Below are 25,049 nucleotides of genomic sequence, written 5' to 3'. Positions count from 1 at the left end.
CCCTTTTATTAAACCGTGATAGCATTTTTTAGCGCAGGGAGCCACGCTGAATGCCCCGCGCTGCTCCCGACACTCATAGAGCTCCTGTGAACTTCGGGAGCCGCGCGGGCCATTCAGCGCGGCTCCCAGCACAGTTTAGTAAAAGGGGGGGGCCTTGGTCCAGCGATTTTCCACTTTTATTCGTTCCATTGTAAAAAAAATACGGATAGAAAAAAGTGGAAAAATCGCTGGACTAAGGGCCTCTTCTATTAAACTGCGCTAGCGGGGAGCCGCGCTGAATGGCCCGCGCTGCTCCCGACGCTCAGAGTTCCTAAGACCCACCCACCCTCCCTGATATGTAAAGAAATCTAATGAATAGGGAAGAAACATGACCCTTACTGTGGTGTCAGGTCAAAAGTGCGCCGGGACAAAGGCGCGCCCAGACAATTGAGCGCAGCGCGTGCCGCTCTAAATTACTGTTTTTAGCACTCTGACGGGGGTGTGTGTGGGGGAACCCCCCCACTTTACTTAATAGAAATCGCGCCGCGTTGTGGGGGAAGTGTGGGGGGTTGTAACCCCCCCACATTTTACTGAAAACTAAACTTTTTCCCTGTTTTTAGGGAAAAAGTTCAGTTTACAGTAAAATGTGGAGGGTTACAACCCCCCAAACCTCCCATAACGCCGGTGCGATGTCTATCAAGTAAACTGGGGGGGGTTCCCCAACAAAAACCCCCGATGGAGCCCCTAAAAACTGTAATTTAGTGCGGCGCAGCGGTGTGCACTGCGCTCAATTGTCGGCGTGTGCTTTTGTCTTTCGCGCCGTTGTCTATGAACCCTTACTGTAATGCAATAAAAGTAGCCAATGGATGCCATACATCTTTAAAGGACTTACTAGTCCCCAAACGTTCCGCCATCATTCTTTCATACTTATATGTGGTACACACATTTACCCACCAAAAAGTGTAATTAATCCTAAATGTATCTCTATTTTCTTTAAAGATTGTAGTTCACCCTCCTTTTCTTTTGTATCGATAATTATTTGTACGTATACACTGTACGTTTTATTTGTATAAAATTGCTTTATTTTTTTTGTCTCTTAATTTTAAACTGTCATACACATTGAAGTAATTGGCATTGCATGTTCAACAAATTTTAAATGACTCGATTCAGATCAAAAAAGGGATAAAGAAGTATATCGTTTAATGCACGCATCGCAAGACTTACTAACGTGTTCAGCTTCAAGTTTGATGGTCTGCAAATCTGAAAGAAGGCTAACGGATTACCAAATTTAAAATTCCACGTAAACCTGGAAACGAAGCACAAATTTTATATAAAAACTAAGTAAAACCTGAAAATTGGCCTAGTGTCTTCCATCACCTCTTTCCTCAACAGTACATGCATGTGTATCGAGAAACATATGTAGGCCATTGCATGTTTAAAATGGAAGTGGAGGGTTGAACTGGTTGCCAGTTGAGTATCGTATTTGCAAAATTGTGTCGCTAGTCTTTGAAGATCTGAAATACCGAAGAAACCTTCTATCTCTTGACATTTGACTCCCTATTGTCCCTCCAGAAGTCTAAGATTCTCTCAGCAAAATCTACTTCTTGTCGCGAGATTCTGCAAAGTAGTTTTCTCAGTACTAGGCCCTGAACTTTAGAATAAATTCCACCCCCCCCCCCCCCGACATCTCGGTTTACAAACCTCGCCATGTCAATTTAAAATAGACCTTAAAAGCTTTCAGTTTTTTGATGCGTATTTGTGAACCCTTGATTTGAGGCAAGCTGGCGGCGAAACTGAAGCACTTCCTGTGTTCTGCCCTCCCAGGTATATAGTAACATAGTAGATGACGGCAGATAAAGACCTGAATGGTCCATCCAGTCTGTCCAGCCTGATTCAATTAAAAAATTTTTAATTTTTTTCTTCTTAGCTATTTCTGGGCAAGAATCCAAAGCTTTACCCGGTACTGTGCTTGGGTTCCAACTGCCGAAATCTCTGTTAAGACTTACTCCAGCCCATCTACACCCTCCCAGCCATTGAAGCCCTCCCCTGCCCATCCTCCACCAAACGGCCATGCACAGACACAGACCGTGCAAGTCTGCCCAGAACTGGCCTAGTTCAATCTTTAATATTATTTTCTGATTCTAAATCTTCTGTGTTCATCCCACGCTTCTTTGAACTCAGTCACAGTTTTACTCTCCACCACCTCTCTCGGGAGCGCATTCCAGGCATCCACTACCCTCTCCGTAAAGTAGAATTTCCTAACATTGCCTTTGAATCTACCACCCCTCAACCTCAAATTATGTCCTATCCTATTCAATAATGTATTGTATTTTATTTTATTCAATAATGTATTTTATTTATTTATTTATTTTAAAAATTTCTTGTAAGCTTTAGATCAAAAGGATTACAATAAAATGTACAAATTCAAATATAGCATACAATAATAATTTAATAATAATAATTTAATTTTTATATACGCTCTACCACATACAGTAAAAATTATACAATCAATGAATAAAATACATTTGCTAAAAATACATTAAAATCCACTAAAAAAATGCAAGCTATGAAAACAATATGCATTTACCAATCACAATTCTAAATCATCAGTGTACAAATTTGTCAAATAAGTCAGTTTTTAGTAGTTTCCTAAAAGGCATATAAGAGTGAGCCTCGGAGATAATGGTACTTAACCATAAGTTCATTTTACCTGCCTGAAAACCGAGCAATTTATCGAAAAATCTCTTGCAACGACAAGACTTGATAGTCGGAAGAACAAATACGCAGAAAGCACCCAGGAATCAATAAAACAGACTCTACATTATCAATTAACTTTTTCTGCAGGGTTTCCTCAGATTTCTAAAAGTGTATTCTGGTTAGTAAAAAGCCTGAACAAAGAGGAGTAGCTTTAACATCTCTTAAAAAAATGTGTTTTATCGCCACACAGTCGTAAAACGCCTGGCAATAAATTCCACATCCGTGGACCTGCAGTTGAAATCGCAGATATCCATGTTTTCATGTAATGCACGTCGCTCGCGCCCACGGTTTCCAGTTTCATCGCACACTGGGATCGTGACGCACAGTCCGGTGTATATCTCTGCAATATCCGAGCCAAGTACCCTTCCTCGCGGTCAGTGTCATGTGAATTGCTAGGGTTGACCCTCCTCTCCTCTTATTTTAATCTGTAAGCCGCTTAAATGTCCCTTTTGGAGAGGCGAAAGAGTAAATTTTGAAATAGGCATTGAAACTTGAACAAGTAGAAGAGATGGGGAGGCAGACTTGGGGTTGAGTTGCATAGGGCAGTGGTTCCCCCAACCCTGTCCTGGAGGATCCCCAGCCAGTCAGGGTTTCAGGATAGCCCTAACGAATATTTATGAGAGAGATTTGCATATAATGAAGGTGACGGGCATGCAAATCTGCCTCATGCATATTCATTAGGGCTATCCTGAAACCCTGGCATAGGGGATGCCCAGCTGCCCAAATTGGATGAGCCCCTCAGCTGGCCGTTCTGAATTGGGCCCACTGCCATCATTTAACGTGTGTTACTTTGGTGAATGTGGAAACCATTGAGCACCAGGGCAGAATTAGTGAGAAGCTGATCAATAATTCTGTGGTAGATGCTGGCTTTATGAGTCCGTTCTGAAAATGCTGATGTGCAGCCTCTCCTTTTCCAGATGTGGCCGTCGTGGAGGTGAGCGGCTCGCTGTGCCAGCCCTCGCTGTTCTACCATCTGGGTGTGAGGGAAAGTTTCAGCATGACCAACAATATTCTGCTGTACTGCCACAGTGACCTTCAGGAGGAACAGACCATCGGGGTAAGGTGTTAATGGTCCTTGTCTGTCAGGAAACCCAGCCTGGAAAAAAGCATCCAGGAATTGCTTCGGACCAAAATAATGCAGGCGAAGCTAAAATTGAGCCACAGAAATCTGAAACGGCAGCGTCTAGTTAAGGAAAGGTCCGCAAAACCCAGCTACACCGTCCGCCAAGTGGTCTTCCCCCATGCCCAGATATTCAGAGGCACGAGATGAGGGGCGGCTTTTCTTGCATCCCATGGGACTGGTTTTTTTAGGCTTGGAAAGGTCGCTCTAGGTTTTCACTTCCATCCTGTGCTTTACCCAACCCTCAGCCCATTCTCTCTGGCTGTTGGCTTGTGTTTGCGAGAAGAGGCTTGGTGGACCATGATCGGAATAGAAGCCGATTGAGTTGGAAGGCCAAAAAGGCAGGAGCACAAAACCAGGCCACAAAATAAATAGCTAATTGTTCCACAGCCCCGTAGTGCAGACCAGTGTCAGGAAATTTCTGGTTATAAATGACTCCAACTCACTTTTTTTTTTTTTTCTCCTTTATTCCCTTACAGGAGGACGTTTGCCAGAAGAACATTGTAAGTGTGCTATATGTCTCTGTCTTCCCTGGTGTTTATTGCATTTATTTCTGAGAATGTCTAGGGCAATGTGTGTGTGGGGGGGGGGGGGAGAGGGAGAGTCTAAAGTCTCTTTTTCCATCTTGTCCAGTTTCTCTCTTGCTCTTGGCAGTCAGTCCTCTGCCTCGGTTGTTTTTGGCTGTCTTTAGGACTCGGGCACAGAAAGGTCCTCTTTTTTTTTTTTTTTTCTTTTTTTGCAGAGGATGTATATGGATCTTACATGCATCCTAAGTGCCTAATGTCTTTTTCCGTTCCAAATTAATAGAGAGACACAGCCAGCAACCTCCCTTTTCAGAAACCCAAACTCCCTCAGCCCTTGGCTGATGGGAGGCTTGCTTTTGCGGAGATCAGATTGTGCGGCCTCGAGAGGTTGAGGCTGTGAATCACTACCTGAGTTGTGAAATGCCAGATGTCTTCGGTTCTCCAGTCCCCCCTTCCCCAAGTATAAAAAAAAAAATTCTCTCCCCAGACTTATTCCAACAGCATATTTATACATGTATTTGGCTGAGAGATAAGCACAGGAGAGGAAAGAGAGAATAGAGAATGGGAGGGGGTGAATAATATGAGGGAGGGGGTGTCCAACATGAATGAAGCTTTACAGATGCTTGCCTGTCACTGATAGGGGAGGTGGGAAGAATTGAAGGGGGGGGGAGAGAGCTAAAGAAGACACATGCCTTAACCTCTTCCTGCTGCTTTCTCAGGACTGCTGTGGAAATTACACCTTTATCCCGTACGTGGTGACTGCGCAGGGTAAAGTCTTATGTTGCGATGCGGGCACGATGAAATGCCTGACGGAGCTCTTCCAGCCCAGCTACAACGTGGAGCCTCTCTTTACGCCCCTGGTGGGGCGCCTCACCAAGCTGCTGGAGGGGACCCCCACCAACTCCTGGTATGCTACTGCTTCCTGCTTCTTCAGAATCGCTAATCTCATAGGTGTGTGACCACCATAACGCGGTGATAAGATCAGGCATATTTATTTATTTAAAACAATTTCTAGTCCACCTATCAACTAGGTCAGTGGTCTCAAACACGTGGCCCGGGGGCCACATGCGGCCCGCCAGGTACTATTTTGAGGCCCTCGGTATGTTTATCATAATCACAAAAGTAAAATATAACAGTTTCTTGATCATCTGTCTCTTTAGCTATAAATGACAATATTATTATTAAGACTTAGTCAAAAGGAAAGATTTATAAACTAAAAAGAGTTTTACCTCATGCAAAATTGTCATTTCTTTAATAAGACATTAACTATTTTTTTCTGCAGCCCTCCAAGTACCGTCAAATCCAAAATGTGGCCCCACAAAGGGTTTGAGTTTGAGACCACTGAACTAGGTGGATTACAGGCTCACATACATAATATAAAAGACATACCGTATTTGCCGGCGTATAAGACGACTTTTCAGTACCTTAAAATCCTCCCCAAAGTCGGGGGTCGTCTTATACGCCGGGTACAGTTTACATGCCCTTACTTGCGGGGCTGGATGTACTCAGTCGCGCGGCTCTTCTTCTCCCTACCTTCTCTGCTTGCAGCACAGAGCCGAACGGAAGTCTTCCCGACGTCAGCGCTGACATCGGAGGGGAGGGAGGGCTTAAACAAAGCCCTCCCTACCTCCGACGTCAGCGCTGACGTCGGGAAGACTTCCGTTTGGCTCTGTGCTGCAGGCAGTACAGGTAAGGAGGAGAGTAGCCTCGCGGTTCGAGTGGCTACCAAGGGAGAGGGGCGGCCGCCCCGCCCCGGTTGCAGCACAGCCGGCCAGGTTCCCTTATTTTTGTGGCACTTCCCCGACCGACCGATAACAGCCCCGGTCCGACAATCCTCCCTGCCCTGTAGCCGCGAATCTAAATACCTTCTTACAGCAGCTGTAAGAAGGTAATTTAGATTCGCGGTTAAGGGCAGGGAGGTTTGTCGGACCGGGGCTGTTGTCGGTCGGTCGGGGAAGTGCCACAAAAGTAAGGGAACCTGGCCGGCTGTGCTGCACCCGGGGCGGTAGAGAAGGTGTGCGGAAGAAGGGGTAGTCTTATACGGCGAGTATAACACAAAACTCTATTTTTTAACTAAAAGTTGGGGGGGTCGTCTTATACGCCCATTCGTCCTATACGCCGGCAAATACGGTACTTTAAAAAAAAAAGTACAAATTCCAACATCTATGCACAATTAAAAATCGTGACAAGATCAGTGTCCAGATCAATTTTGGTCATTTTGAGCGAGCTACCAATATCTTCTTACTTGTAAAAGGCTTCAAGAAATAGATGAGTTTTTAACAATTTTTTTTTTTTTTTTGGAAGGTTCCAAATTCAGAACACGACCTCGGCGACCCTTCATTGCATTCTAAAGCCTCGGCCCAACCACCGAGATTGCTGCTGTCCAGCTCTTTTTATAATGCACCTCATGAGTTTGTTCGAGGGACAGTCCTGTTGTTGTTTTGTGAACGTAGCTCACGTTTTGGCATATATATTCTTTAGTGCCTCAACCCGAGTACATTGGTGCTTCCCCGTAGAGTGCATGATATATTATAGTCAAAATTTTGTACTCCATACGGTACTCCACGTGCAACCAATGTAATTGCTTCAGTACTGGAGATATACGCTCATAGCGAGATACCCTTGTAATCGTCCGTGCCGCAGTGTTTTGTACAACTTTGTAGAGCGTGCATCTTTGATTTTGCTACACCCAAAAATAACGCGTATGGAGGGCTGGTGCTGAAGCTGTAGGAATTAAATGTTAAATGATACAGGTATCTGCCCCGTTCCCTGTTGCAGGCTCACCTGAACCTAACTATAGCGAGTCTGTCTCACGGGAACATTTCCATCCTACTCCTGTCAGCGCTCAGTTGATAAAGCGTGTTTATGTTTTTTTCTCGTTGCCTTTCTGAATGATTTGTTGGAGTCGAGGGTCCCCGGCTCTGGTCCTTGGGACTTACAAACAGCACTGGTTCTCAGAATCACCTGAGCTTTGCTCATTGACCTGTCGGTGAAGATGTATACATGTCTTGCCTGATGAATATTCCAGTGGGCCTGCTGTATTATACTGTATTATCAATCATCTCTTCTGAGATGGAGAATCATTCTGGTTAATTGTAAGATTCAATCAAATACTGTTTTGTAAACGCATCGCTTTTGCAATTTGATCGTAGCTGCCGTGTGTGTGTGCTGGCAGCCTGGTTGCAGCTCTTTGAGGATCAAGGCTTAAATCCTCTAGGGGTTCAGAACTTGACCAGGGCAGATACATTATCTGGATCCAGTTGCCCTTTGACTCCAGGCTGATTTTGTAGCTTCAAATGCTAATTGCAAGGTGTCTGGATATTGCCAGACCACAAACGATGTCCACAGGATGACGCCTTCCCTTGCGATTATGCAGCTCCAGTGTACCCTCTCTTGAGAGTGTTGAGCAGAATGACTCGGGGCATGAGCCTGATAAGGAATGTATCAAGTTTCAAGTTTTATTTAATTTCAATTCAATGGCTTAGCAAATTCCTAAGCGATTTGACACGATTATACCCCCCTCTCCTTCCTCTGTACTCGAAGAGGGGTTGGATGGGTTTATGAACAGCGCCCTCCACTGGGAAGGAATGACGCTGCGTGCTCATAGTGAAGACGTTGCCCAAGGTTGGGATCCCTGGGGTTGATAAAGAGATGAGACAGCACCTTGCCTGCTTATAGTAAGATCTGGGATGTTTATGTGGAATGGCAGGCCCAACAAGGGTGAATTGTGATGGGAGGGGGGGTTGTTGTCTGGTGGGGAGGGTTTGTGGTTATTGGGAGTGAATATATGCTGCTATGTTTGATCTTTCTTGACTTGTATTTGTTTGCAATTTCTCAAACTTTTGGAAAATTAAAAAAAAAAAATGAAATGAAATGAGACAACATATTGATTTCCTTGGGGGCCTTTATGACCAGATTGAATCTTCAAGAATACAAAGTTGAAAAACTGTGCTTTGGTTGCCTCGGCACCCTGAGGTCACGGGTTCAAACCCACGCTGTTCCTTGTGACCCTGGGTAAGTCACTTAATCTCCCCATTGCCCCAGGTACGTTAGATAGATTGTGAGCCCACCGGGACAGACAGGGGAAAATGTTTGAGTACCTGAAGAATGGTATAGAAGAGCGGTATAGAAAATTGAATGAATAAATAAATAAATAATGGGTGTACCTTTCTTGTCAGAAGGACCCCAGTCCTCGGAAACTTTTCCCTCTCACTAAAGCTCTGATATTCCAGTGGTCTGCTTCAGTTTAATTGATTGGAAGTTTCAAGGTTGCATTTTTTTCCCCACACAGTGAATATTTCCGGGAGACCATACGGCGAGATATTCGCAAGGCACGGGAGAGGTACAGCGGGGAGCAGCTAAGCCGAGAGCTGACCAGGATTCAGCAGCGACTGGACAGCGTGGAGTTCCTAAGCCCAGATATTGTCATGAATTTCTTGCTCTCGTACCGGGATGTGCAGGTGAGTGTCGTGGAGGTGCCCAAAGGTAGCAGCGACGGGTATGTCCTTGGGAGATGCCTGTTAGATAAGACGTATAGGGAAGATTTCCAGATCCCACTGGTCCTCGTTGTGTTCACGTGTGGTTCAAGAAATGCCTCGAAATTCAGGGCACCTCGTCCATACATTTCCGGGTGCCCTCCAGCCGCGGCTGCAAAATGTTTATAGAACACTGACTTAGATGATATCAGCTGAGAGGGGTCTAAATGGGTCAGGCAAGCAGGGACATCTATTGGCTGAAGCTTTATGATGTCGCTGAGAATGTTTGAAGCGTTACTGAGCGTGGCCGGTATTTTTAAGATATCAAACGGGCCTCTGTGCTCCCACTGCTCTGTGGCTGCGTGGATTTGAGCATCCATCCAATCTGTGGGGTCTTCTTGTTCTTTTAACACCGGTGTTTTTCCCCCCTTTCAGGATTACGATGCCATTGTCACTCTGGTGGAGACCCTGCGGGCTCTACCCACCTGCGATGTCGCAGATCAGCCAAACATCAAGTTTCACTATACGTTTGCGCTGAACAGGTGAGGAACTTAACCCTTCTACCTCCGCCCCCCCCCCCCCCCCCACTAGCAGCTCTGGCCTGAAGAGTCACAAGTCACCCTAATAAATGATGTGGCTAGCTGTGTGTTGCCGCGGACGACGACCAGGGCTGAATGCGCCATCCGACTTTCTAGAACCCTTTCAGCCCCTCCAAACTGTGGCTAGTTTCAGAAAATCAGATGCACTGTCCAAATTAGCGAATGCCGAGGGCCAGACCTGGGGCATCATAATCGCCTTTTGGGCATATTAAAATATATATTTGTTTTGTGGCAGAGATTGGAAGGATGGTGAACATTCGGACCTATCGTGTTGGATTTCCTTCTGACCAAACGGGTATAAGGAGGGGGAGGGGGAGTTGATGCCTGGAATGCCCTCCCGAGGGAGGCGGTGGAGGGGAAAATAGCAATGGAATTCAAAAAAATCACGAGATGAATACAGAGGATACTTACCCCTTTTTTTTACAAAGATGCGCAAAGACTAATGTGTGCGTATTATCCTATGGATGCGCTAAAACGCTTTGCGGGCCTTAGAAAAATGAGTGGTGTAAATGAAAGAACTTAAGGCCAGCACTGGGCAGACTTGTACCTTCTGCGTCACATATATGGCGATTTGGTTTACGACGGGCTGGAGAGGGCTTCGAGAAGAGCTCCGGTTAAATTTGGAACATGAGGGACAGCGCGGGGAAGACTTTACTGTCTGTGACCTGCGAGTGACGAGATGGTTTAGGTAGGCTTAAAAAAAAAAAAAAAGCCTTCCTATTTAAGGACGCTTACGACCTCTGACATCCCTATTTCCTAAGATTCCATTAAAGGAAAAGCATAGCTACCCCCCTCCCCTAATGGTCTATCCGTTGTTGCTCTTCTATTCTTAATTTATAACAATTTTATTGAAGGAATCAAGTAAAAATACAATAAAATAATACAAAGAGATATTCATTACAATTAGATTCACAATAATAATATTTCCAAACATATTTATATCTTACCTCCAAATTAAATTTCCATATGAGCTAATCCATTCCATTCTACACCCCCCCCCCCTTGATTCCATCTCCTTCCCCCTTAATCAAATCCCCCACCCCGGATGAAAGCTGACAAAAATAAAGAAGTAAAATAAAGATCTGGAATAAAATTTAGACAACCTTAGTTTCATTGTAAATCATTAAGAATTAAACTTCTTGCTCTATTCTTAATTGTAGTTCAGCTCCACCCCCCCCTTCCATTTGTTCCTGTACGTCGGGTTATGTTTTGGGTCTTCAGTTTTATTCCACCAAAATTTTAGTTTTAAAACTTTTTATATTGTAACCTTGTACTCATCTTAGACCGCTATTATAAGCGGTACAGTCAACCCCGCCCCTCCCCCGCAAATTTGCGGTTCGCAAAACGCAGATTCAGTAATTCGTGGTAATTTACGACCGCCTCTTCCTGGTACTAAAGTCATGGTTACGCCCATCGGGAGCTGCTTTGACACGCTATCTGGCGTGTCAAAGCAGCTCCCGATGGGGGTAACCGGGGCTTTGGTACCAGCAAGAGGCGGTCAGAAAATGTGCCCGTCTTCGTAAGTACAATTTAAGCGCCCACTGGCGCCCCAGCTGCCCTCTCCTGCCTTTGATCAGCTGGAAAGCCGTATTCGCGGTTTTTCAAAATTTGCCGGTGTTCTTGGAACGGAACCCCAACGGATTTCAGGGGAGTACTGTATATCAAATTTTAATAAACATGGACATGCCTGTTAGTTTTGCATTTTTAGAACCTATCATCATGTGCATACAAACACCATTTCGCTGGGCAAATGGACTACTTGAAACTTTCCTTCCCCCCTCAGGGCCTGTCCTTTTAATTTCACTGCTACTGGCCTTGGGATGACCCTGACCCTGAAGGATTCTAAGGGGAGGCTTAGTTTCTTTTTTGGGGGGGGAAAGTAGAAACCCTTGTTGTCTAACTTGACCTCTGTTGAATACCTCTGCGGTTGATCGAGACGGCCTACGGCTAACCCGTTTTGCTTTGTACAGGAGGAACCTCCCTGGGGACAGAGAGAAGGCACTCTCGGTGATCCTGCCAGTGGTGCAGAGCAAGGAGACGACAGCCCCTGACCTCTACTGCCTGTGTGGTCGTATCTACAAGGATATGTTTATCAGCTCGGGCTTTACGGACGTGGACAAGAGAGACCAGGCCTGCTGCTGGTGAGTCCCTGGCTCGGCTCCTGCCTGTGCAAACTCATCTTCTACCAACCTCGCTACGCTCATGTCGCCCCTCTCCTTAAATCGCTTCACTGGCTCCCTATCCGCCTTCACATACAGTTCAAGCTCCTATTTCCGACCTACAAATGGGTTCATTCTGCTGCCCCTCAATATCTCTCCTTGCTTCTCTCTCCTTATACACCTCCCAGAGAACTCCGTTCCTCACTCGTAACGTTACCCTTCTCCTCCACTGCCAATTCCAGACTTTCTTTTCATCTAGCTGCCCCCTATGCCTGGAATAAATTACCCTAGTTTGTCCATTAAGCCCCTTCCCCTTGTTTAAAAGCAGTCTGAAAACCCACCTTTTTGATATAGCTTTCAGTCCTTAACCCTACTCCTCTGATGTCATAATGCCTCATTCCACCATTAAGAGCCAACCTCATCAGTGTTGTCACAATGGCTTGATTGTCCTGTACTCCCCTCTGCTCTCCAACCCAGCCAGCAGATTAACCGTTCCCCTTGACTGTATCCATGACATCCTGTTTGTCTTTAGGAAGCAGAGATGAGATTGTGATGTCATAATACCTCATTCCACCAATAAGAGCCAAACTCATCAGTGATGTGACAATGGCTTGATTGTCCTGTACTCCTCTCTGCCCTCCAACCCAGCCAGCAGATTATCTGTTCCCCTTGACTGTATCCATGACATCCTGTTTTTCTTTAAGAAGCAGAGCTGAGATTGTGATGTCATAATGCCTCATTCCACCAATAAGAGCCAACCTCATCAGTGATGTCACAATGGCTGGATTGTCCTGTTCTCCCCTCTGCCCTCCAACCCAGGCAGCTGATTAACCGTTCCCCTTGACTGTATCCATGACATCCTGTTTGTCTGTCTTGGCTGTTTAGATTGTAAGCTCTTTGGAGCAGGGACTGTCTCAGGGACTGTCTTCTTTGTGACTCCGTACAGCGCTGCGTGCTTCTGGTAGCGCTATAGAAATAATTCATAGTAGTAGTAAGGTGGAGAGAGTTTTGTTTCCTGTACTGTTCAGATAAACAATAATAGCCCGAACAACAGGATGGAATAAGTGTCTAAAATCAAGGCTTAACATTTGGGCAAGTACTCTGGAGCAGTGGGTTGTTTTTTTTTTTGTTTGTTTTGGGGGTATTGTTTGCTTTTTTTTTCCCTTGAAGAAATAATGTGCTGGTGCCGACGCACATGAGCATCCTTAAGAGAAGGAGTAACGACCCAGGGACTTGTTCCCACAGATTTCCCACCCCTTGCAGCTGATCGCAGGTTATGAAAGGGAAGCACAGGCTTGACAAAGTTTGCGAAGCACTGCTGTAAAGTCGCGGTGCATTTAACGATCGACGGTAATCCAGTTATAACCGATTTAGCGTTGAAGTATTTTAGCTTCCGATGCACATAATGGCGCTGCGCGGTTTTTCCGTGTGTCTTTGCAGCCTCCGTTAATTGTGAGCACATAAATATTAAAACGAGCACTCTGAGCGATGGCCAGACATTGCCGGGTGATGCACGAACTGAAGCGCAGACCCTTTTAATGCTCTAAAATTACCAGCATGTCTGGAGGTACAGGTAGCAGTGTGTGTTAAAAGCGTATACCGGCAGTTCTGGGGCTGCCAATTGCATGAGAGGTAAGTTCCCAAAAGAAAAGTATGGGATACATGCATCATACTTTTATAGGGTTGGGGGGACAGCAAAAAAAGCATATATAATCTTTCTATACTTATGTGTTGAAAGCACATGTTGGGTGCATGTGCATCTCAGAAGCGTTTGTTAAAACCATATACCAGCAGGGCTGGGGCTGACGACTGCATGAAGTTTAAAAAAAAATTTTTTTTGCATGGTTTGCTGGTAGTTCTCTGCCCCCCCTCCCCCAGTGGTGTGCACCTATGATTGATGATCATGCATGTCCAAGATATAGCATTTCCTGTCGCAGGCACACACGTATGCCTCTTTTCCGTGAACTATTCTGCACACGTGTCGGTCACTTTCTCCGGCAACTGGTCTGATCGATTTCCCGGAACCTCATTTGCATGCAAAGTTTTTAGAGCATCGCTCATCGTCTAGAAATCGGGAAAATTAATTGCTACTACAACGGCGACTTTAGAGCACTGGGGCCCCAGAATGACCATCTCCTTCACTCTCGGAAAATAAGGCCTAAGGTGTTTCTCATGGTTTGTTTTTAAAGAGGTGCTCTATAATTACATCTTTGCAGTTATGTGTTGCAGACAGTAAATGGTAAGGGTGTCTCCAGCTGGGGCCTGCGTGTCTAGCATTAAGAAGCTGGTTGTGGAATTTCACTGTTCCTCTTCTGCATACTGAAAGTTGAAGTGCATTCTTGGTAAAAATAATAATGTTTACACGTTTATTTCCAGTAAATGGACCTGGAGGGATGGATCCTGCCCCTCCCCCCCACACTTCTGCCTGTTTTCTTTCACCCTCTTGTCTCCTACCAGCTGCGAAGTTTTAAACTTTACCGTTAAAGTCCTGCGGGTCGTTGTAGTGCCGGTAAATTTTCCGATTTCAAAAAAGACGAGCGATGCTGCAAAATCTTTGCACGCAGGTGAGCTCCCCAAAGGTCCACGGAAATTCCATCCGATCAGTCGTTGGAGAAAGCGACTGGCGCGTGTGCAGAAAAGTCCACGGAGAGTGGGCATACGCCGGGAAATACTGCGTTGTAGGCACATATGAGCATCAGTCATAGACGTGGTTAGGGGTAGAAGGCGCCACCCCAGCGCCCTCCTTCCATGCCCCTCCCGCTCCTTTCTGCCCCCCACCCCATTCCACACTTGCTCTCTCCCTCCACCCCCCGTACCTCTCAATCTTCGCCAGTGCGAATGACTTTTGCGCTAGCGTTGGATTTCCCTCTGACGTCGCTTCCTGACCCTGTGACCCGGAAGTGATTCAGAGGGGAACCAGGCTGGCGCGAGCAACAGGCAGAAATAGTTTGCGTTAGCGAATATAATACAGAAGTACGGGGTCTGGGGGAGGGATGGCGCGAGCATGGTGTGACGGGGCAGGGAGGTGCTAGCACCCTCACCGAATTGGCACCCCCCCCTTTACCACGCCACTGTAGCGCATCATGGGCACACGTCACGAGCAAATGCTTTATTTTCTACACGGCTTCTACGGGACATATATGCTGCCCCCGTGTTTTTTATTTATTTATTTTTTTTAACTTCCACCTCTCATGCAATCCTGCCGGTGTACACTTTTGACGCATGCGCGTGAGATGCACTTATAACACGGCGGCACGTGAATCGCGTGCCGACAATCGCGCGCCGACACCTGCACGCAGGACAATTGCACGCTGCCGTTTCCAGTGCTTTTACGGCTTACTAGTAGCATTATGAGGGTGTGGGGAGCTCGCGCTTGTGCTGGGGGGGGGTGGGGGGACCCCCCCACTACACTGAAAACTCCGGAACAGCGAGAGAACAGAAGTTTTCAGTGTAGTGGGGAGTTCCCCCTCCCAACCCCCCCCCCAAAGGGAGCACGACCACTTACAAGTGTACTGGGGGGTTCTACCCCCCACCTCCCCCACAGGATGCTACCAGTAAGCTGTAAAAGCACTGGAAACGGTGACGCATAGGTGTCGGCGTGCCATTGTTGGCACGCCATTGACCTGCGTGCTTTGGTTAGGGAACCTATAACACCTGAGACACGCTTTTACAACATTACCAGCACCTCCAGACCCGCTGGTAATTTTGGAGCGTTAAAAGGTCGGCACTTCTTTTCGGGCATCAGCAGGCAATGTCCTGGCATCGCTCGGAGTGCTCATTTTAATATTAATGACCTCATTGTACTACATTAACATAGTATTCTCGGAGGATGCAAGGAAGCACAGAAAAGTCCGCGCAGAGCCATTATATGCATCGGAAGCTAAAATACTTTGACGTTAATCTGGTTAGAACTGGTTTAGCATCGATCGTTAAAGGCAGTATGAGGACCTGAGTCACTGCTGAAGCCTCTCTTGTGACCTATGCATGACTTTTTCCCCAGGTATGGGAGAGCCTTCGACACAGAACCCACCCTCCACTCTGGAATCAACTTTGCCGTCCTCCTCATGGCAGCTGGACACCGGTTTGAAAGTTCGGTGCAGTTACGCAAGATAGGTTAGTGACCCCCAAGGTTGGAGAAGGACAAGCTGGCTTTTTATCTTCCTCAGCGTGCAATGTTACTTTATACCTTATACTTTGAATTGTCTAAGAATGTGCCAGAGAGCTTTCCATTAATATAATTTGTAATGCTAATTAATGCTAGGGTTACCGTATGGCTCCAGAAAGAGGAGACCGGATTAAGAAGCAATGGAAGTAAAACCCGGTTGTCTTAATCCATCCTCCTTTTTCTGGAGCAAAATGGTAGCCCTAATTAATGATCTATGCTGCTTAGAGCAGGGGTAGGCAATTCCGGTCCTCGAGAGCCGGAGCCAGGTCAGGTTTTCAGGATATTCACAATGAATATCTATGAGATGGATTGCCTCCTTGAGATGCAAATCTATCTCATGCATATTTATTGTAGATATCCTGAAAACCTGACCTGGCTCCGGCTCTGGAGGACCGGAATTGTCTACCCCTGGCCTAGAGCAGTGATTCCCAACCCTGTCCTGGAGGAACACCAGGCCAATCGGGTTTTCAGGCTAGCCCTAATGAATATGCATGAGAGAGATTTGCATATGATGGAAGTGATAGGCATGCAAATTTGCTTCATGCATATTCATTAGGGCTAGCCTGAAAACCCAATTGGCCTGGTGTTCCTCCAGGACAGGGTTGGGAACCACTGGCCTAAAGGATGCACTAGCAGGAAGTAGTAACATAGGAAACGCCCAAAGGAACGCAAGAGGTTTGCCTGTGTCCGTATGTATGTGCCTACACTTTGCAGTGTGATAACTATGTGAGTGTAGTGAAACGTCTGGGGTAAATTCTTACTGCTGTGATTTGTCAGCCGGCGGTCATGTGATCCTTTCAATGCATGGCTACCAACCAATGGCCATGCCAGTGTAGCGGCACAGCCTGATGATGTCACAATGTGCTCTGGTCCTACTGAAATTTCAGCCGACAATTTTATTTAAATTTTGAACAGAGTCCTTTTGTTATCTAAAAGCAAAGCGCAGGTGTCCTCGTCGGTCACAGTTCTCGTCGGGAGGGGGTGCCGCACTGACTGCAGTGTCTCGCGTGCAAGCAACATGTCAAACCTATGTTGGAGCGTGCTGTGCGTGGCCTTCGTCGTGTCTGCTGTAGGGACTCTCGTACAGCTTCTGCTTGTCTCTGTGTATTAAGGACAGTGCGGTATGATGTATAGCTGATCTTGTCACAGAAGCACTGTTGGTGCTCTGTAGTGTGAGCTGAACCTGTCTAGGTTACGTGACGTGTCAATTAAGCGCAGGACAAAAGCGCTCTGACAAAGACGCGCCGACAAATGCACGCAGCCGGTCCCACCGCTTTAAACCCGTTACGTTAGCGCTGTGTGTGGGGGGAACCCCCCCCCCCCCACTACATGTACGAGTCCTCCCGCTCCTGTTGAGGGGGTGTGGGGGGGAGGGGGGAAAACTCACTACACTGAAAAACTCCCGAACTCCAAAAACGTAACAGAAAAGGGAAATTTTAAGTGTACTTGAAACCCCCCCCCCAAATCACCCCCCAACGGGAGTGCGAGGTCTTTTACATGTACTGGGGGCTTCCCATCCATAACCCCTCTTACAAAGGTAACGTTACCGATTTAAAGTGGCGGGAACGGCGACACGCATACGCCCTGTGCGCAGTTGTCAGCATGCCAAATTGGTGTCGAACCATAATAACAGTGGTAATGCATTCCACAGTGTTGCATTGCTCTTATGTCTACCTCCCTTGATCCTTGACATCTTCCAGTCTAGAAAGTACTTCTATTTCACCTGCCTCTCTTTCTCCTTCACTGCCTGTAGGGGTGAAGCTGAGCTGCCTGCTGGGGCGGAAAGGGAGCCTGGAGAAGATGGAGTATTACTGGGACGTTGGCTTCTATCTGGGTGCTGCCATCTTGGCCAATGACCACAGCAAGGTCATACGAGCCTCTGAGAAGCTCTACAAGCTCGATTCCCCTGTCTGGTAGGTGGAGGAAGGGAAGCAGGACCCCTCTGTGAAAACAGTTGTGCCAGATAGCTTCTGTTTTCTAGTGAGTTGTTGGTGCATTTTATTTTCTTTATTTAGATTTATTAACCACCTTTTCATGAAGAGATTCGCCCATATTTGTTCCAGCAGGCTCGCAATCGAACTGTGGTACGTGGGACAATAGAAGGATTAAGTTACTTGCCCAGAATCACAAGGAGCAAGCTGGGATCGAACTCGCAACTGTAGGGTGTCGAGGGGAAACTCTAACCATTAGGCCATCCCTCCACTCCACTCCATTTGTCTTCTCTACGTATGGGAAGACAGCCGTTAGGATTTAATCCAGGCCTGAGAAATTGTGTGTATGTACGGTGTCAGGCTCATAATCAAAAAAAACATAGACGTTCAAAAAAAAAGCATCCTAAATCGACACTTGGACATCCTAATTGCCAGGACGTACAATTAACGATAATTGAAACCGTCTTTCTGTACGTCTAGCTAGGCGTTCCAGCCTCGGTGCGTCCAGAGCACTAGATGGGCATGGTGGAGGTGTGCTATGGGTGGGCTTTGGGCATGCCTAAGGGCGGGACAAACAAGGCCGTCTTGCAGTGATGATCAAACATTTTGCAAGACGTCCTGGATGGAGCTTATACGTTTTGGAACTAGACCTGTTTTAGAAGAGTCTTAAGTGCCGCAAAGGTGTTCAAACTGACCAGATGACCTCCGCATGCGTCAAGGTTAGACACCCCCACACTCCCCCCCCAGTGCTCACTGATCCCTTTCCACTACACAAAAATCTGGTATGGGGAAGCCTAGTAGAACTGCATATAGTGTCTTAAGTAGCCTGGTGGCTGGGCTAGTGAACCATAGAGAGGAGAACCCAGGCCCATAAGCCTCTCTAATCACGACATTTATGGTATATGAGCCTTCCCAAAACCTACTATACAGTACTCCCCCCGATATTCGTGGGGGGTCCGTTCCAGGACCCCTCCCCTCCCCCCCCCCACCCCCCCGCGAATATCGAAAAACCTGGGGAGGCTGGAGAGGGCAGCTGGAGCGCCAGCGAATGAAGGAAATCACGCACAGTATGCTCCGACCGCCTCTTCCTGTATTAAAGTCGGGCTACACCAATCAGGAGCTGCTTTGGCCTGCAGCTCCTGATTGGTGTAGCCCGACTTTAGTACAGGAAGAGGCGGTCGGAGCATACTGCGAATGAGTGAAACCGCGAATTTGCGGGGGAACACTGTACTGCCATATAGCTGCCACAAGTGCAATTGGGGTGGTACACAAGAGGGTATAGTAGGTTTTGGGAGGGGGGCTCTTTGAGGGGCTCACCATAAATTATAAGGGGATTATGGTGAGATTCACAGCAGTGCCCTCTAAGGTGTCCCATTGCTCTGTTGGAGGGGAAGTCTATGTGGCCAGTCCATTACACTGCTGGTCCCACCCACGTCCAAATGGTCAGGATTAGGATGTTTTTCTGATCAAAAATGGGGTATAAAGTTAGACACAGAGAATGACACGGGGAAAAAAAATCTGTCCCTGTCACTGCCCCGTCACCGCCTTGTTCCTGCAGCATCCATCCTTCCCTCTTGCCACCTCACCGCCCTTCAGCGGCCCAAGAATCTCCCTCCCTCCCCCTTACCTTCGCAGCGCGTTAGTAAAGAATTGAAAACTTAAGAGAGGGAAGGCGCGTGGTCACCGATTGCTCGCGGCCCCCTCCCTCCCTCCCGTCAAATCTATCTCCCTCCCTCCCTCCCTCCCTCTCTAAATTAAACTAAACTAAACCTTGGGTTTATATACTGCATCTTCTCCACAGTCGTGGAGCTCGGCACAGTTTACAGGGGTTGGGCTAGAAAGGAACTCCAAAGGGATTATAGAGATAAGAATAAAGAGAGTTTAGAGGGGCTTAGTGTACCAGAGAGGGATGGAAAAGTTATATTTTTGAGAATAGCCCGGTTTTCAGATGCTTACAGAATAGTTGGAAGGAGCTCAAGTTACGAAGCGGGGAGGTAAGATTGTCCCAGAGCTCAGTGATTCTGAAGGGGAGGGAAGTCCCTAGTTTACCAACATGGGATAAACCTTTTAAAGAGGGGAAGGATAGTTTTAATTTTTGGGTGGATCTGGTGGAATTAGGATTTGAGGAATTCCAAGATAGTGGAATAAAAGGAGGAAGGATGCCGTGTAGGATCTTGAAGGTTAGGCAGGCACATTTAAAGTGGACCCTGGAAATTACTGGAAGCCAGTGGAGTTTGGAGAGGAGTGGTGAGACATGGTCAAACTTACTTTTTGCGAAGATAAGCTTAGCCGTGGTATTCTGAATTAGTTGGAGTCTATGGAGGCTTTTCTTTGTTAGGCTTAAGTAGATAGAGTTGCAGTAGTCCAATCTGGAAAGAATGGTGGATTGTACGAGGACGGCAAAGTGTTTTTGATGGAAGCAGGATCTCACTTTCCTCAGCATGTGAAGACTAAAAAAGCATTTTTTTTATCAAGGAATTGAGGTAGTCATTGAAGGATAGTGAGGAATCAACGGTGATGCCCAGAACTTTGCTTGAGAACTCCAACTGTAGTGAGGAGCTGGATGACAATGGGATGGAGGTGGGTAGTTGGTCTAATTTAGGGCCGAGCCAAAGTAGTTTTGTTTTGGACTTGTTCATTTTCATTTGTACAGTGAGGGCCCAGGATTGGAGGTTCGTTATGAGGAGATGTTCGCAGCGAGGTTAGTGAGGTTCGAGTCGGTCTCGAGGAGGACCAGGATATCATCGGCATAAGTGTAAAGTATTTCTAGGGGGGATAGGTGGAGGAGTTACAGGGAGGACATATAGATGTTGAAAAGAATAGGAGATAGGGGAGAACCTTGCGGGACTCCACATGTCGATTTCCATGGGGAGGATGTGGTGCCATTCATGGTAATGGTGTAAGAACGGGAGCGTAAGAAATTCGAGAACCAGTCAAGGACTGTAGAGTTGATGCCTATCTCAGAGAGTTGGAAGACTAGAATATCATGATGGACAACTTCGAAAGCTGCAGAAAGGTCGAATTGAAGGAGAATAGCAAATTTATTACGAGAATGAAGTTTTTGAACCTTAGAGATTAGTGAGGCCAATAGGGATTCAGTGCTGAAGTTGGGTCTAAAGCCATATTGATAGGGTAGGAGAATAGAGAATCTTTCCAGGTAGGATGAGAGTTGGGTGGATATGATAGACTCTAGCAATTTGGTTAGGAGAGGGATATTTGCTATTGGACGATAGTTGGATGGTGTGGAGGGATCTAGGTCAGCTTTTTTCAGTAATGGGGTCAAAGCAATATGTCCCATTTCTGGAGAGAAAAGGCCCGATAGTAGGGCAGAGTTTATAAGTTTGGTAAGAGATGAGATGGCCTGTGTGGGAATTTTCTCAAATAGGTAGGATGGGAAAGGGTCCAAGGTACAATTGCAAGATTTCAGTTTGAGGCAGAGTTTAAGGACCTGCGATTCAGATACGTGCTCAAAGGCAGTCCAGGATCTGTTGACTGGGATAGGGTTGGGGACATTTGGGGTAGGGTTGGGAATGGTGGACACCAGAGAGTTGTAGGAAACTGCAGGCGGGAAGGAGCTTCTTAAGGAGGTGACCTTTCCATTGAAGAAATTTGCTAGGACATCGGCTGATGGAGAGGAGGGGAGCATAGAGGAGTTGTTTTTAGAAGTTAAGGAGCGCCAGATGTTGAACAGAGCACTATTCTGGTTATTGGATCTGGAGATCTTGTCACCGTAGTAGTTATTTCTTGCTTTTTTGAGTATTGTATTGTAGAGCTTAATATTGACCCTCCAGGTCTGTTTAGCTGTAGGGGATTTAGATTTTTCCAGATGCATTCCAGAGCTCGACATTTCTGCTTCAGTTCTCTGTGATATGGAAGGTACCAGGGGGCCTTACGGGAGTAGGAGATGGTTTTGGTGGAAAGTGGGGCGAGGGAGTGGTAGGTGGACTTGGAGAGGGTGATCCAGTTGTGCCAGTTGGTTTCTGAATCTACAGGCTTAGGCGTGGAGGAGAATTGGTTGAAGAAATTTGGTCCAGAACTGATCGCTAGAAATTTTTTTGCGGAAAGTAATGGAATTAGAGGTACGGGGTGAGGTCCCAAGATGCGACATGAAAATGTGGAGACAGAAAGCTCCTAAGAAGTGGTCGGACCAGGGGACGTGTTCCCAACAGGTGTCATCGGTTGAAGTTTTGTAGGCAGTAAGATCGAGGAAACTGATGAAGTCTAGTGTGTGCCTTTTTCATGGGTTGGAGAGGATGCAGGGGGAGGGAAACCTAGAGAGGTGACGAATTTGTTAAATTCGGACACATCTTTGCTGGTGATGTCGTCACGGCGCTTTTGTAAAAAACTTACTGAAGCCGGCAAAGCCTGCCTGCCTGCAGTCGCATGTGTGTGTGGGCGGAAGCTTCTCCTCTGACGCAACCGGAGTAGGAGACCCTTTTGGCAGGAGGGCGTGGACATCCCTCCTACTGATTTAATTTAGGGAGCTCGGCCTGCTGGGGAGGGGGGCTATCCTTGAGTGCAGAAGGAAAGGAGGAATCAGGGTGGTTCTCCCTGCCAGCTGAGCCGATTGTGGCAGGGGAAGTCCTGGTCAGCTGAGCTGACAGAGCAGCAGCTGTGGGCATGGGCGTTTCTGTTTTCATTTTTGACAGGAGGGAGGAGCTGTGCCTAGCAATTGCCAGGCACAGTTCCTCTTCCCTTTTACCGGTAATTCTCTGCACAAATAGCATGCATATAATTTGCAAGCTATTGTGCTGAGAATCACCATAAAAACAAAATGACACTCCCACCATGGTATTTTTGTTATGGTGTCGGAGTTTAGAGAATCTGGCCCTATGTCTTTATGGGGATGGTACTAAAGGCTAGGAAGGGGGAAATGAAATAGGGTAACTCTCAAATACTTTATTCTGTTGCTGCGAGATGCCAGCGAGGAGGAGAGGCGCCGGCTGGCTGCTTACGGGACGAGCTTCTTGTAGCGAGAGGCAATTCCTGTAGTCATTCAGCCGTCGCCTAAGCCTCTGCTACTTTTCCTCGCCTCTCCTTCTGTAGCACTCCTCCACCGGCAGTAATAGGAGGTTTGGGGCCGCGGCTGGAGGACATCGGAGCATTTCCGGGTGCCCCTCCAGCTGCGAGATTGGTGTGCTGCACCTTAAAGTTTACGACACACTGGTGCTGACGGCTTTCTGATTCTCGGAGGAAAGGCGTTTGATGCTCAGGGGGCTGAAATTCTATGGAGTGTTCTATATGCCCTAAAAATACTATCAAACACTTTTCAGTTCACGAAGTTTCAATCTTGTATATATCTACCATTCCCTATATTTCGGTGTGACGGAGAATAGCTTCAACGCGTCGGCCAAGGGGATGAATGCGTACAAAAGCTAAGTACGAATAACGAAATTACAAATAGTGAAACAACTCGTATAAAAATATGCAAGAGATTTGAAGATAAAGCAAATTTAATAACCTATTTCGCCGGGATTGATGAGGATTTATACCACTTGAAGCTAATCTTTCGCGTTGAAATGGTAGATGCCCTAAAAATAGGCAGGGTCATGTTTTCATCTTCTCCAAGAGACAAGGGATGATTCCAAGAGCCTCATGTTAACGGATCCCTGGTTCTTCCTGGCTGATCGTCGTACTTTGAGGGAGAGAGCTAGAAATAGAAATACTTTAAAAAAAAAAAAAAAAAGAGAAAAGAAAAGCCAAACGTAGAACAGGCGGAAGGTCCGGCCACGTGGCCAGGCAGGTTGAACAGACTGAGTTGAAGATGGTGGACATAATAACGGGGGTTAGTGGTACATGTTCAGGAAGGTTTTTGGAGAACTAATCCATCCATGGTGCCAACTCCCCCTCCAATGTGTGGCTGGCTCTTCATGCTTGCAGTAAATCTATTCTTATATGTTCAGTCCCTGAATCACAGTTACCGGATGTGAGGGTTCACCTTGGGGATTAGCGCCCAAGAAAAGGATCTGGGTATCATCGTAGACAATACGATGAAACCTTCCACCCAATGTGCGGCGGCCAAGAAAGCAAACAGGATGCTGGGAATGATTTAACAAAAAGGGTTGGTTAAGAAGACTAAGAATGTTATAATGCCCCTGTATCGCTCCAGGGTGCAACTTCGTCTGGAGTATTGCGGTGCTAGAAAAAGTTCAAAGAAGAGCAACCAAGATGATAAAGGGGATGATGGGACTCCTCTCATATGAGGAGAGACTAAAACGGTTAGGGCTCTTCAGCTTGGAAAAGAGACGGCTGAGGGAGGAGATAGGATTGAAGTCTACAAAATCCTGAGTGGAGTAGAACGGGTACAAGTGGATCGATTTTTCACTCTGTCAAAAATGTCAAAGATTAGGGGACACTCGATGAAGTTACAGGGAAATACTTTTTTAAAACCAATAGGAGGAAATTTTTTTTTTTCACTCAGAGAAGAGTGAAGCTCTGGAACGTGTTGCCAGAAGATGTGGTAAGAGCGGATAGCGTAGCTGCTTTTAAAAAAGGTTAGGACAAGTTCCTGGAGGAAAAGTCCATAGCCTGCTATTGAGAAAGATATGGGGGAAGCCACTGCTTGCCCTGGATCGGTAGCATGGAATATTGCTACTCCTTGGGTTTTGGCCAGGTACTAGTGACCTGGATTGGCCTGACCCAGTAAGGCTAGTCTTATGTTCTTATGTTCTAAAAATCATTTCTCCCACCTTCTCTTACTCTTGTTCTCTTTTTCTCCTCTCCTCCTTTTCCCCCAATTTGTCTCTCTTGTGACCTCCCAGGTACCTCATTTCTGTCATGGAGACTTTTCTGATGTACAAGCACTTTAAAAACGACCCTGAGAATGGATCGCCTCATACCGCAAGTCCGGACAGGGCAGCACCCCCGACGACCCCTGAGCCGACTGTCCTCAGAACAGTGTCCGCCCTACTGACCAGCCCCGAGAGAGGTTCTCCTGGGATGACGAGTTGGGAGCGAGGTTCGCTCTTCAGTACGCCTCCCGAGAGCACGTTTCCAAAATGGCAGCTGTTTGATTTCTGGATGGGCTTCCTGATGGAATCGTGTCAGCCTTTCATCTCTACCGAGTGCTGCCCGGTGAGCACCCTGAGATTTGAGGTCTCTGAACATCTTCCTCTTCACTCTCTTTGGTTTTGTTTTTCTTCACTCTGCTTTCCAGAATATTTGAGGTATCCTGATTTAAGTTGCATATCCAGCGAGTGCAATGCTGATATTAGTCCATCTGCCCTTGGCTGCGCAGCTAAGAAATAGGCTGAGCCCAACCCCTCAATACTCGGGGTATGAGATCCAGGCTCCTCGGGGGCCAGAGTATAAGAGTGAACTGTTCCCCATGTGTAGGCAGT

At 46.7% G+C, this 25,049-nt stretch overlaps 1 protein-coding gene across 6 annotated transcripts in view; it reads left to right on the top strand.

The window, feature by feature from the left end:
* Nucleotides 1–25,049, top strand: part of MAP3K6 (mitogen-activated protein kinase kinase kinase 6) — an 82,149-nt gene that overhangs the window by 4,805 nt on the left and 52,295 nt on the right. For 4 of the 6 annotated variants that reach the window (XR_004540498.1, XM_033957306.1, XM_033957309.1 and 1 more), the window contains exons 2-10: nt 3,654–3,793; nt 4,336–4,359; nt 5,100–5,287; nt 8,672–8,840; nt 9,291–9,397; nt 11,425–11,595; nt 15,614–15,726; nt 17,532–17,691; nt 24,471–24,804. Coding sequence is in view for 5 of the 6 variants with exons in the window: in XM_033957306.1 (XP_033813197.1) it covers nt 3,654–3,793; nt 4,336–4,359; nt 5,100–5,287; nt 8,672–8,840; nt 9,291–9,397; nt 11,425–11,595; nt 15,614–15,726; nt 17,532–17,691; nt 24,471–24,804 (1,406 nt within the window). In the remaining variant the exon portion in view is untranslated. Of the gene's footprint in view, nt 1–3,653; nt 3,794–4,335; nt 4,360–5,099; nt 5,332–8,671; nt 8,841–9,290; nt 9,398–11,424; nt 11,596–15,613; nt 15,727–17,531; nt 17,692–24,470; nt 24,805–25,049 lie in introns of those variants that run through there. The other 2 variants (XM_033957307.1, XM_033957310.1) reach the window with 2 other exon arrangements.

The sequence above is a fragment of the Geotrypetes seraphini genome, chromosome 8, assembly GCF_902459505.1.
Source record: "Geotrypetes seraphini chromosome 8, aGeoSer1.1, whole genome shotgun sequence".
Lineage (NCBI taxonomy): Eukaryota > Metazoa > Chordata > Amphibia > Gymnophiona > Dermophiidae > Geotrypetes > Geotrypetes seraphini.
Note: the sequence above shows the minus strand (reverse complement) of the source record. Positions and strands in the feature narration are given on the sequence as shown.